Here is a 13,271-nt window from a genome sequence, read left to right on the forward strand (position 1 = left end):
ATAATTTAAGTTAGGAATCAAATTTGGAAAAATACCCATAGGTGAAATTTGTGTATTTTGATGTTTTATGATGGAATATGAGGTTTTAAATTATGTTAGACAACTTGTGCTACTTAGTTTTAAGTGAAAGCAGTAAAAAGGCTTAATCGGTAAAAATACCTAATAGTCATAAGTACATGTTAGTGTGTGAATTTGATGTTGCCGTAGAAGGGAAAAATGATCAGCATGTCATAAAACATAAGAAAATAGGATGAAGTTTAATTTACGAGCCTTGGGGCAAAAGTGCAAATATGTGAAAGTTTAGGGGCAAAATGTAATTTTGCCAAAGTTTGAGTAAAGGGTTGTTTTGATAAATGTTGATATTAAATAAGCTAAATTTGCCATTATAGATCAAGAAGAGCGAAATTGAGAGTAGATCGGGAAAAGAAAAAGTAAAGGACTAAATTGTAAAGTTTAGTCACATTTTGTATCGAGGTAAGTTTACTGATAAATAAATGCAATATTCTTTTATTTTACATTATTATTGTCAATTTCAGCATTTATATATTTATGTTATGAAAATATTTAAAGTCGAATTTAAGGTGAAGTGACAGAGGAAAAGTGTTAGAAAGCCGGTTGAACCCTAGGAATGTTAGGATATTAGGGTTGACAGGACAGAACTAAATGAGCCATGTAAGTCCATATTAGAAATATGGCTTTGGAGACAGGATTGAGCCATGTAAGTCCATATTATATATGGCATTGGAGACAGGAATAATTCATGTAAGTCCATGTCAAAGACATGGCATTGGCGAGATATTGATGAGCGAGAAGCGACCTAGTATCCTTAGTATTCCGAGTGGTTCAACGGGTCAGGATCTGAGTTAAATTACAGTGAATTAACAGCAAAGGAAAAGTAGATTATACTTATGAAAAGGAAAGGTCAGGTAAGAAAGAAGGTAAGGGAATAAAGAAGAAGATAGAAATTGAGAAGTAAAGAAATTTATGATGTTAGATGATATTATGCATAATTATCCATTATGTTGAATGTTGTGATTTATTTGCTTGTAAGCTTACTAAGCCTAGTGCTTAATCTCTTTATTTTCTTCTTCTTATAGTACTTATCTAGCCACTCGGGATCGAAGGAAGCGTCGGAGGCCGATCACACTATCAAAGAAATAACTCGGTATAATTAGGCGTTTTGTTTTGTGTATGGCATGTATAGAAACTTAGCCACTTTTGGTATAATATGAACAATGAATGATGTGTAAATACTTGCTAGTGATTAGCTAATAAAAATGGCCGATGATATGCATGTTTATTAATATGTATGATTGAATGGTGATTATCACATGAAAATTATGAAAAATGTGAAAGTAACCTAAAACAGATTCAAGTAACAGCAATGACGTAACTTTGAAAAATCACTAAAATTTTATAAACATAGTTTGAAGATGAATAATATATGAAATTAAATCTTATTATGTCTATTTTCTTATGGAATAATAAAAATAGGTAAAGGTATTATATTTCATGATATATCTGAGTTTTAGTGAAACAGGGTCAGAGCAATTTCTGGAACCCCTGTTTCAACTTTGGAAATTCACCATAAATTGTAAAAAACTAATTATAAGGTATAATTTATATGGTTATAATCCTTGTTGAGTCTAGTTTTAAGAGAAACAAACGGCTTAGTGATATGAATTTTTTACAGGAAGAAACATGGTTCGTAGTAACAAGAGGTTAGTGCAGTCGAGTTTTGAAACAGGGGAAACTTTAACTAATAAACTGTACTAATTGGCCAAGTCAAAAATCTATGAAAAAAATTAGTAAATAGATATATGAGTCTAGTTTCAGGAAAAATTTACGGATCTTAATTTCGAGTTTGAACTCAAGATATGAATTTTTAGGCGACTCTGACGCAGAATGGCAGCACATTCGAAATGCTTAAATAAACAATTTAAACCTATTTAAGGGATAGAATAAGTTTAGTAATGCCTCGTGCTCGATTCTGGAAACAGTCTCGGGTAAGGAGTGTTACATGGATCCTACGGGCAACAGAACAAAGTTGTGTACTTTTCTACAATAGGCACCAAATCTATTTTCCCAAAAATAAAGCAGTTATAGGCGAGATTTCAATACTGGGCCAAATCTCGGAATAAGTGCTTATCCACTTTAACATTGAGTAAATAAGGTATGTCACCGTAGTTAAAGTAGAATAACTACTTGGTTTCGTTATCCTATTGGTCTCATATTTCTTTCAACCCTTAGAGATTATTCTGAGTCACACTGATGCGAGTGAAATCCCACAATTCTGACATATATCTCTCCATCAGGCTATCACCCTTCTCTTGTTGTATCTTCCCGGACTATATCTGAACAGCCGGATTGTCTTCCACTTTATCAAGAAATCTCTTTTCCATGACAAGCTCTCTATTTAGCAACTAAATATGAATCAACACCCTTTTCTATGATGAAAATACAATACAATCATAATCAAAACAAAACGAAACAAGTCAGTACATTCCATACAAATCTAGAATTCAAAGCAAGAAATAATAAATAGAACACCTAATTGGGTGACCACTAGAGGTTCGTTTGGTTTTACCTAGGGTAGGCTCTTAGAGCTCATTATGTGCGGTTCGGTTCTAAAGTAAGGGTACCTAAACCAACAGATTCCTTGATCTCACCCATTATAGGCTCATACGGATCGAGTTCAGTTCAGAGGAATACATTTCCCTATGGTTATACGGAGATGAAAATCTCACGAAAACATAGGTACGGATGTATCCTGAAAGCGATCCACTATTCTATACGGAGGTGAAGACATCACGAAGGAATAACTTCTCACTCTTACTTAAGAAGGGCAAAATTGAACGATTATGCAATGCAATATGCGAAAAACACACAAAAAGAAACTTTCGAAATAATAAACCAGATATACTAAATCACTATACAACCCGAGATATTAAAACATGAAAGATGAAATGCAATAAAGGGATCATAAATTTAAACCAAATTATCAATTTTCGACAAAAAGACCAAAAAAACTCGCGGCTTGATTTTCTTATTTTGCTCCCAGCAGAGTCGTCAAGCTATCGAAACCTTTTTTGAAATCGACTTTTTATTTTAAAATGAAAATGAGTCACCACCAATCACTTTTAAGAGGCGTGATCGGGTCACCTCGTAATTTGATCATTTTAATAAGAGGTTTGATTTATTAAAAATAATATTTTTCGGTCTACAAAAATCAGAAAATGGGTTTGGGAGTTGGTTACCCACAAGGAAGGATTAGCACCCTCGTTATGCCCAAAATTGGTACCTAATTGATTACTTGATGTCTTTAGTGCCGAAAATTGAAAATTTGAAGAGATTTTAAAATACGATCCTTTATTAAGACATTACTTAACTAAATTAATTTTTATGAAAATGGGCTTATTTCAAGTTAATCGAGAAGAAAGGATTATGTCTCGTAAGTTAGGACACAATGCCTTAGATCCTCAAGAACAAAAATGAATGCCATTTAATCATCACTTAAGTCCTGTTTTTATTTATTTTAAAGCAAATATTCGACTATCTCAGTTTTAGAAAGAAGCCATATTCCGTAAGTTAAGAACACGACTTTTCTAATTCCAAAATAATGAACATTACTTTGATTTAAAAAAAATTCTTTTTTTGTGCCTTGTCCAAAGACCCGAATGTAACACTTAAAATAATGTATATTTAGCTTATGCAGACATAGTATAGAAATGGGTAAATGTATTTGAACACGGTTCGTAACATGATTGTAGCCATAATAAAATTAAATGGAAGTATATATAAAAAATGATGGTATACGGAAAATAAAAACATCGTGCTAGTAAATGACAATGCAATATCAATTTGTAGTAATAATGGCACGATAACAATACGCATAATAAAATATGAACGTTTAATAATAACCATAATTATAATAATAATAACAATAACACGAACAATAAATGTGCAAGTAAAATGTAAATAATCTAATTTTGAAAATATATAAAAATAATAATAAATAAATAATAACGATAATAAAGGCAAAAGGAAATAAAGAGAATAAAAATAAATAAAAATTACACAATAAATACAAAAAACCAATTTTAAATAAACAAGGAAATAATAAGTAAATAAATAAATAAAATAAATAAAAGTAAAAATAATACATAAAAATAAATAATCTAGACAGGTTGAAATTATATAAATAAGGATTAAATCGACATTGAAATGAAATTAATAGTTTAAATTATAATAAAATAAGTGCATAAATATAAGAAGGACTAAATTGAAACTTAAGTAAAATTTTAGGGGAGAAATCAGGATAAAAATAAAATAAGAGACTAAATTGTAACACGCATAAAAAAGGAGGGACCAAATGGGAAAATATTCGCTATCCTATTAAACGCTTCGTTTTTGGGAAAATCAGAGGATTAAATTAAAAATAATTTACAATGAAAAAACTGAAGGACTGGGGCGGCAAGTAGACCCCCATCAAAAAACACACGGATCCTTGCCAATGTTGTGTCGGATCTCGGGTTAGAGTCTAAAACGACGCCGTTTTGGGGTTTATGGGCTCAGGCCAAAATGACGCCGTTTTGACCCCTTATTTAAGTAAAAAAAATTCTGGGAAAAAATCATTTTATCAGTGTTTTTTTTAAAAAAAAAACCTCTTTTTCTTTCTTTTGTTTTTGAAAGGAGCCCAGAATCCGACCACTGGTCCGGCGAGCCTCAATGACGACCGCCGGTCACCGACGACGGCTGGAAAAATATGAAAAATCCTTTTTTGATTGTTTCGGTCCCTGAGCCCAAATCTGAGGCCGAATACCTCTAAAAACCCACCAAAAATCGAAAAAAAAAAACCAAAGAATCGAAGCGGCCTAGTAAGTTTTTCAACTTTTTTCTTTTATGTTTTTTATATAAACAAAAAAAAAAATAGCAGATCTAAAAATAAAAGAAATCACCTATAATTTTTCTTTGTGTCTGTTTCGATTGTTTTTTTTTGTATTTTTCTCTTTTTTTCTATTAAAAAAAATATTGAAACAAAACACAAAGAAAAAATTAAAGGTGATTTCTTTTATTTTTAGATTTGCTATTTTATTTTTTTGTTTATATAAAAAACATAAAAGAAAAAAAGAAAAAGGTTGAAAAACTTACTGGGCCGCTTCAGTTCTTTGGTGTTTTTTTTTTTGTGGGTTTTCGGAGGTATTCTACCTCAGATTTAGGCTCAGGGAGCCGAAATGATTAAAAAAGAGTTTTTCATATTTTTCCGACCAACGTGAATGGCGAAGTGGTTGCCGGTGATCGGCGACTATCGCAAAGGCTCACCAAACTAGTGGTCGGATTCTTGGCTGCTTTCAAAAAAAAAAACAGAGAAAGAGGTTTTTTTTTTTAAAACACCGATGAAATGATTTTTTTTTAGAATTTTTTTACTTAAATAAGGGGTCAAAACGGTGTTCTTTTGACCTGAGCCCATAAACCCCAAAACTTTGTTGTTTTAGACTCTGATCCGAGATTCGACCCAACCCTGGTAAGGATTTGTGTGTTTTTTTATGGGGGGTCTAGTTTCCGCCTCAATCCTTCTGATTTTTTATTGTTTTTCAATTCGGTCCTGATTTCGTTTTTTTTCTTTTTTTAGATTATACATTTAAATTGTAAATTATTTTTAATTTAGTCCTCCGATTTGCCCAAAAGTGAAGCGTTTAATAGGATAGGGAATATTTTCCCATTTGGTCCCTCCTTTTTTATGCGTGTTACAATTTAGTCCCTTATTTTATTTTTATCCCGATTTCTCCCTTAAAATTTTACTTAAGTTTCAATTTAGTCGTTCTTATATTTATGCACTTATTTTATTATAATTTAGACTCTTAATTTCATTTCAATATTGATTTAATTCTTATTTATTTAATTTTGACCCTATCTAAATTATTTATTTTTATGTATTTATTTTTATTTTTATTTATTTACTTATTATTTCCTTTTTATTTAAAATTGGTTTGTTTTTGTATTTATTGTGCATTTTTTATTTTTTTATCTATTTTCCTTTTTCCTTTATTATCGTTATTATTTATTTATTTTTATTTTTATATTTTAAAAAATTAGATTATTTAAGTTCTTACTTGCAAATTTATTATTATTATTATTATTATTATTATTATTATTATTATTATCATCATCATCATCATCATCATTATGGTTATTATTATTATTATACGTTCATATTTTATTATGCATATTATCATCTTTATTTTCCGTATACCATCATTTTTATATATACTTCCATTTAATTTTATTATGACTACAATCATGTCACGAAACCTGTTCAAATACATTTATCCGTTTCTATACTATGTTTGCATAAGCTAAATACACATTATTTCAAGTGTTACATTTGTCTTTGCACAAGGCACAAAAAAATCTTTTTTTTTTTAAATCAAAGTAATGTTCATTATTTTGGAATTAGAAAAATCGTATTCTTAACTTACGGAATATGTCTTCTTTCTAAAACTGAAATAGTCGAATATTTGCTTTAAAATAAATAAAAACGGGATTTACGTGATGATTAAATGGCGTTCATTTTTATTCTCGAGGATCTAAGACATTGTGTCCTAACTCATGAGATATAATCCTTTCTTCTCGATTAACTTGAAATAAACCCCTTTTCATGAAAATTAATTTAGTTAAGTAATGTCTTAATAAAAAATTGTATTTTAAAATCTTTTCAAATTTTTAATTTTCGGCACTAAAGACATCAAGTAATCAATTAGGTACCAATTTTGGGTGTAATGAAGGTGTTAATCATTCCTCGTGCGTAACCGACTCCCGAACCTATTTTTTGATTTTTGTAGACAGAAAAATATTATTTTAATAAATCAAATCTCTTATTAAAACGATTAAATTATGAGATGACCCGATCACGCCTCCTAAAAGTGATTGGTGGCTACTCCCGTTTTCATTTTAAAAAAAAAAATCGATTTCAAAATAGTATCGAAAATACCATATTCTAAAACAAAAATCCCAATGTAAAAATCCACATAGATTTTCATATGACTGGTCACACATGTCCACTAAACTATGCTGCTAAAACAAAATGACAAATCTCATACGCATGGGTCAGTACGATTATCAGGAGCTTAAAATAAGACAATTTATAATCGTGTTCTAGAAATGCTAATTTTGGTTTTTCTTTTATTGTTTAAGTTACTTCAAAACATGACAAGTCTGTATTTCTAATCCTTCAAGGTTACCACTGTTAAATCTTCTTTTCTTCGAAATTAAATGCGCAGGGACTAATTTACAAGACCTCAAAGATAATTATGAGGATGGAACTTACATTATTTAGCAGCAAATTCTCTCAAGACTTGTTCCACTTGTTCAACTACCCCAAGCTTTTTAAACCATTGAGCCAGTAAACTTGAAGCTTCTTTTCCAACCACAATTCCATCTCTCTCCAAATCCATAAGAAACTCCAGGGCCTTATTAAGCTTGTTCTGCTTCTCATAAGCAGCCAACACCAGCGCTACACATTTATCGCTAGGCTCGAGACCAGCTCTCCTCATGTTCTCAAAAGCAACACGTGCCTCTTCACTTTCACCTGCCACTTGATAGGCATTTATCAGGAGTCCGCAAAGCTTGGCATCGGGAGAAATACCGGCGAGCTGAATAGCACCAAACACCCTTTGTGCACCATCGGTATAGCCGTTCGTGGAGTAGGCTCTCAGCAGGGCCTTGTAAACCTCACTTCCAGCATAGATTTCTAGATTATCCATTTCCTTAAGCAAACCTTCTCCTTGTTCAGGCATTCCAGCTCTGATGTAAGCCATAATCATACCGCCGTATGATCTTTTATCAAGTTGTTGGCCGAGCAGCTTAATCTCTTCAAAGGTATCTTCAGCTAACTTCAGATTTCCAGCCTTGCTGTACATGTGAACCATGGTTGTTAGAGTTACCTGATCACAGATAAAACCTCTTCTCTTCATGGCATCTAGAATGTTTTCAGCTTCTCGAAGCCGGTTTTGCTTCCCATAACCATGAATTATCTTAGTGTAATCGCGAATATTGGCTTCGAAAGTTTCTTCAAGTAGGGCAATTTCTGCCACCTAGACAAAGAACAATAAGGCAAGAAAAACAAACAATTTCCTTTCCCTATTTGCCATGGTGACAAGTAACAAACCAAAACCCTAAAACAAGTAGCTTTAGTTTCATCTCATAAATTATACCATTAAGACGTAATTGTAAGTTATAATCCCTTAGTTACCTGCAGAAACAATACTAGTGTTGCTCCGACTCTTCATATTTCATGTACAGGTATCAAGTACGAGGACATGACCCTTCAAAGATCCTCCAAATAAATGAAAAAGTTTTATAAAAATTGAACATTATAGACAGGTTAATCAACCAGTAAAAACGAATAAGCAGCCCTCACTGATATTTGCTGACCACTGCTACGTATGTATTGAAACATTCCGTTTGTAATAACACCCCTAATCCCCCCTTCTCCATTCAGAATTGAGCAGAGCCATGTGCTAATAAGGACAAAGGGACAACCATTCCTTTTCAGAATTAAACCATGGAACTGATTATTTCCAGGGAAATTACAGTTTTCTAGCATTACACAATTATTCTCAGTCCAAGTAACACAAAACAAAGTAACCCCATTAATAAAATACGTGCAGAAAATCATTTAAGAAAAGGGGGAAATATAAACCATACCTGGAAATAAAGAGGGTGTTCCGTTATCTTCAATTCTTTAAGAACCACAAGCCAGTCAGCTCTCCTGGGCTTCATAACATTAACCCAAGTACCCAATAAATTTTCCAGACTCCCTTTTTCGGGATTAAAGCAAATAATCTGTTTCATCAAAGCCTTGCATCGCTTTGTCATTTTAAATGGAAGCTTATCAATGGCTTGTCTCTGTTCTTCTGTAATGCCTGGACCAATCTCGACCCACTTAAACCTTCTTTTTTCTTCTGCATCTATGAAGGCAATTTGTGGCTCATTACTGAATGTACAAGAACTGGGTTTCGTTGCTTGTTTCAGGGATAATGATGGGTTTCCATTTCCCCAGGATTGTGGGTAAATTTGCTTGTTGATAATTGGGAATGGTGAGTAAGAGCAGTGAGGTATACTACAAGCAGAGGTGACCATCATTTCACAAAACGAAAAATTAGAGAAAATTTATAAAGAAAAATATCATTATGGAAAGGCTTTTTAAGTCTGGGATTGATTCGAAGTGAACGGCAGCGAGAATGGATTTGAGAAAGGTTAAAATTTGATGTTAGTCCCTGTACTTTGATAAAACTTAAGTCTCTGTCTTTTATTTAAAAATTAATATATTAATATTTTCTATCAAAATTTGTGTGAACTTAGACTTTTCATTAGGACATATAATTAACAAAATATAAACATATTAAATTGAAAATTTTTACAAAACTACCAATGAAGATAATGTTAGATCTAGGATTTTTAAATTTAAAAGTAGGAGAATTGAACTTTTAACTTTTAAAGTAAATAGATCAAATATCAAGTTCTGTACAAATACAGGGACTAACAGCATATTTTAACCTTTAAGAAATTCTTCCGAGTTTTTCAGATCAATTAAATGGGTGGGCCTAAAGCCCAAAGGCTCCATGAAAATAAGTTGAAGTTTTGTCAAATTTTAATCAAGGTTCCTGTAATATGCATTTTCAGTAGATTTAGTCCATCTATTATAGTTTGAAAATTTTACCTCATCTCGTTACTAGTGTAATAATATGATGATAATGCTTATTTATTACATATGTAATACAACAGTTAGACATAAAATAAAAATAATCAATATAATTTTAAACTTAAAATTAAAAAATAAATAAAATTTCTTGTAAAAATAAAATTTCTTCAAACGAACAATTTTTTTTCTTTCTACTAAAATAAACCATAAAAATAATTAACTATTTTATTGCTCACTTATATACTAAAACAAACATAAAAATAATATTCTTATTTTTATAAACACTGCAAACATGTTTCTGTAATTTTCATTAAATAATTTGATGTGACTATTTTTTAAATTTTACATGTTGACAATTTCTTTTTGTTTTGTTCTTAAATGTAAAAAGAAAAAAAAAAGAAAACAGAGTAGTCAATTGTTGAATGAATGCTAAGATATATAAGAATGTCACCATGTAATTTAAAAACATTAAGTCACCTCAAATAATGTGATCAACAATAAGTCCCTAGAGAATTTTATCTAAAATTTGCTTTGGTCACAAATAATAGTATGACACACCTAAGTAATAAATATATTTATGTTTTAGATTCAAATTTAAAGTTGTTTAAGTTTTATTATTTTTATAAAATTTTGAAAATATAAAAATATTATATTTTAATAATTTTTTAATTAAGTTAGTGTTAGTTTCATGGTGATCAGTTTCACATCAGTTCTAGTTATATTGGCTGGTATGCACTATTTTAGTGCTAAAATGAAATAAGCAACATCCTTTTGCACTTCGATGAAAATTTCAATTTGTACCGGTTGCACCGGTTGATGCATGAATAATATTAAAAGCTATCAAACGTTTAACATTTACTATTATGCTAAAGGCTTAATTGAAATTTATGACCAATAAAAAAATTACATTGGAAAATAAAGTTTAACATTTAAAAAAAATTATTTAAAAATCGTTTTTATTTTTTTGGCATAATGCCAAAAATAGCCCTCGTTTACCTGTTTGGTCAGTTTGGCCCTTTATCTTTTTTTTTTGAGCACTTTAACCCCCTAACTTTTATATTTTTTTGTCAAATTGGTCTATTTTTAACGGACGAGAAATGATTGTATGAAACTATGATTCCACGTCATCTATATCCCTTCCCAATAGGAGGATGACAAATCAGATTTTCCTCTAAATTTTTAGCTTTTTCAGTTGTATTTGAAATTTTCAGGAGGAAAAAAATTGAAAATTAGGAGGAAAAATCTGATTTGTCTTCCTCCTACTAGGAAGGGATATAGATGATATGGAATCACAGTTTCATTCAATCCTTTCTTTTAATGTGATGTCGCCATTAGTTGACTAACGGTGCTGATGTGGAAAAAATTTATTCCACCATGCCAACATATTTCGCACATAATTAAAATAAAAAATAATTAAAAAGCCAATTCAAAACATAAAATATACAAACATTGAATCGTTTCAGAAATGAAAAGGCTTCTCCTAAAAAAAAAACACTTGAAAAAGATAATCTAAAAAAAAATAGAGCAAAAATTGAACCCTAACTCGAAAAAGTAAAAAAATTATGCAAAAGAAAATTACCCAAAGCCTGTTGCAGAATCGCATTTTGATTTTTGATGACATTTTGGGGTATGTTTTTAAAATTTTTCACATTGAAAATGTTATATATGTTATTTCAATTTTAGTTTAGGGTTTTGAAGTTTGAAATTTTGATTTAGGGTTGTTGTAACACCCCTCACTCATCTCCGTCACTGGATTAGGGTTATGATATGCTACCAATCAAAATAGAATAGAAAGGATCTATAACAGTTTAAGTTTTCTTTAAATAAAAATTATTCATCAAACATGTAGTCAAATACATGATAATCATACATAATCGGGGTTAAATTGAGCTTATGGAAGTCCTAAAACATTTTGAAACAAAGCAATGACTAATTTGAAAAATTTAAGAAAAACATGGCAAAAATAAAAAATAGGGGTTGCACCACACGACCGTGTGGTGCAAGGCCACACGTCTGTGCCCTCAATTCGTGTAACAAATTGACGTCATGTGATAAAGGGTAACACAACCGTGTTGCTAGGCCATGTAACAAATTGTGATTGTGCGAACCATCCTGCACCTAAAATGAACAAACCACACGACCGTGCCATATACCCGTGTGTGGCACACGACCGTGTGTCAGGCCATGTATCAGCCCGTGTGGACCTAAATGTCACATTTTCATCAAGTTACATAAACCAATTCTCTTAGGTCACAAGCAACACTTTTACCAACATTCAAACCTACACAAAACTCATCAAAACATACCAAAGTCAATACATTTTCATTCATCCTAGGTGCCTAACAAATATTCCATATTTGACACCTCAATACAAACAATTTCAAACTGCCAAACATCACCACTTAAACACCATTCAACATCCATATGCATATGGTATACAATCAACTTATATTACCAAATAAGCTTATACAAAATGTACTAATATCAAGCATAATGTCCCAAAACATAACATTATTAAAACATACTACTTTATACAATTCATGTCATCATATCCATACCTTATCCTCTTTCACATTCATCAATCATCATTTTACAAAACTTATACCTATCAAACATGATCAAACTATTCATATATGTATAAACATGATTATATACCAAAAAGTACCAACCATATTTACATAGCCAAAGTCATATCACAACTAGGACAAATACATATGAAATTTAAACCACCTACTACATCGCACTTATAACCTAAACCAAAACGATCAAAAGGTCTACTGAGTTATTGAACGGATAGTGTGAGCTCCGACTTGACTTCCAACTGACCAAAACTTTTGATAATCTATAAAGAATCAAACATAACAGATATAAGCGAATCATTACTTAGTAAGCTCGTATTAAACTTAAACTTCAACTTACTATATGTGATATAAGTTAAAAAGTTTACAATTAATTTCATAATCAAGGTCATGAGTTCATTAATTGCCTATACACATCACATATACAAGTAACTTTATCATGTCATAAAACATATACAAGTAAACACATTTGATACACAATTCACTAATCACATATTCATTTAACATTCACATTTTCATTTCAAGAACCTATTTCAAATGTTCATTTTATATATCTATTTCCATATAACCATTTCGTATAACCAGTTCATATATTCATTTCCACCCGATGAACTATAGTGAATTAATGTTAGATACGCGGAAATAATGCTTACACAAGCTATGACAGTAAATTCTCACACGAGTTGTGAAATGAGCCTGCTCACACGAGCTGTCAGTCAGGATGTTAGGCTACATGATGCTGCTCACACGAGTTGTGAAAAATCCGCAACAGATGCAGGATCTTAGCCATCGACAGGACATCCTAGACTAGCACTCGAAACGGTAATAATCCTAATGAATGCCATTTGTATCCTAAGCATTCATAATATTCATACGGGTCATGCATCACATCAACATCATTTAATTATTATAGATTGCTTCATTACATGAATCATCTATATAGTTTTCCATTTTCAGTCAAAACCTTTAATTATAATATCATTGCAATT

The 13,271-nt window shown here is 31.1% G+C and overlaps 1 protein-coding gene across 1 annotated transcript; it reads right to left on the reverse strand.

Annotated features, from left to right (window-relative positions):
• Positions 1-7,153: 7,153 nt before the first annotated feature.
• LOC108476850 (pentatricopeptide repeat-containing protein At1g01970) lies at positions 7,154-9,284 on the reverse strand. The gene is made up of 2 exons (XM_017779208.2): positions 8,707-9,284; positions 7,154-8,093 (listed from the first exon to the last, which is right to left on the reverse strand). The coding sequence occupies exons 1-2, from the start codon at positions 9,142-9,144 to the stop codon at positions 7,329-7,331; spliced, it is 1,203 nt and encodes a 400-aa protein (XP_017634697.1). The 5' UTR covers positions 9,145-9,284; the 3' UTR covers positions 7,154-7,328.
• Positions 9,285-13,271: the final 3,987 nt, after the last annotated feature.

Source organism: Gossypium arboreum, chromosome 8 (assembly GCF_025698485.1).
Source record: "Gossypium arboreum isolate Shixiya-1 chromosome 8, ASM2569848v2, whole genome shotgun sequence".
Classification (NCBI taxonomy): Eukaryota; Viridiplantae; Streptophyta; class Magnoliopsida; order Malvales; family Malvaceae; genus Gossypium; species Gossypium arboreum.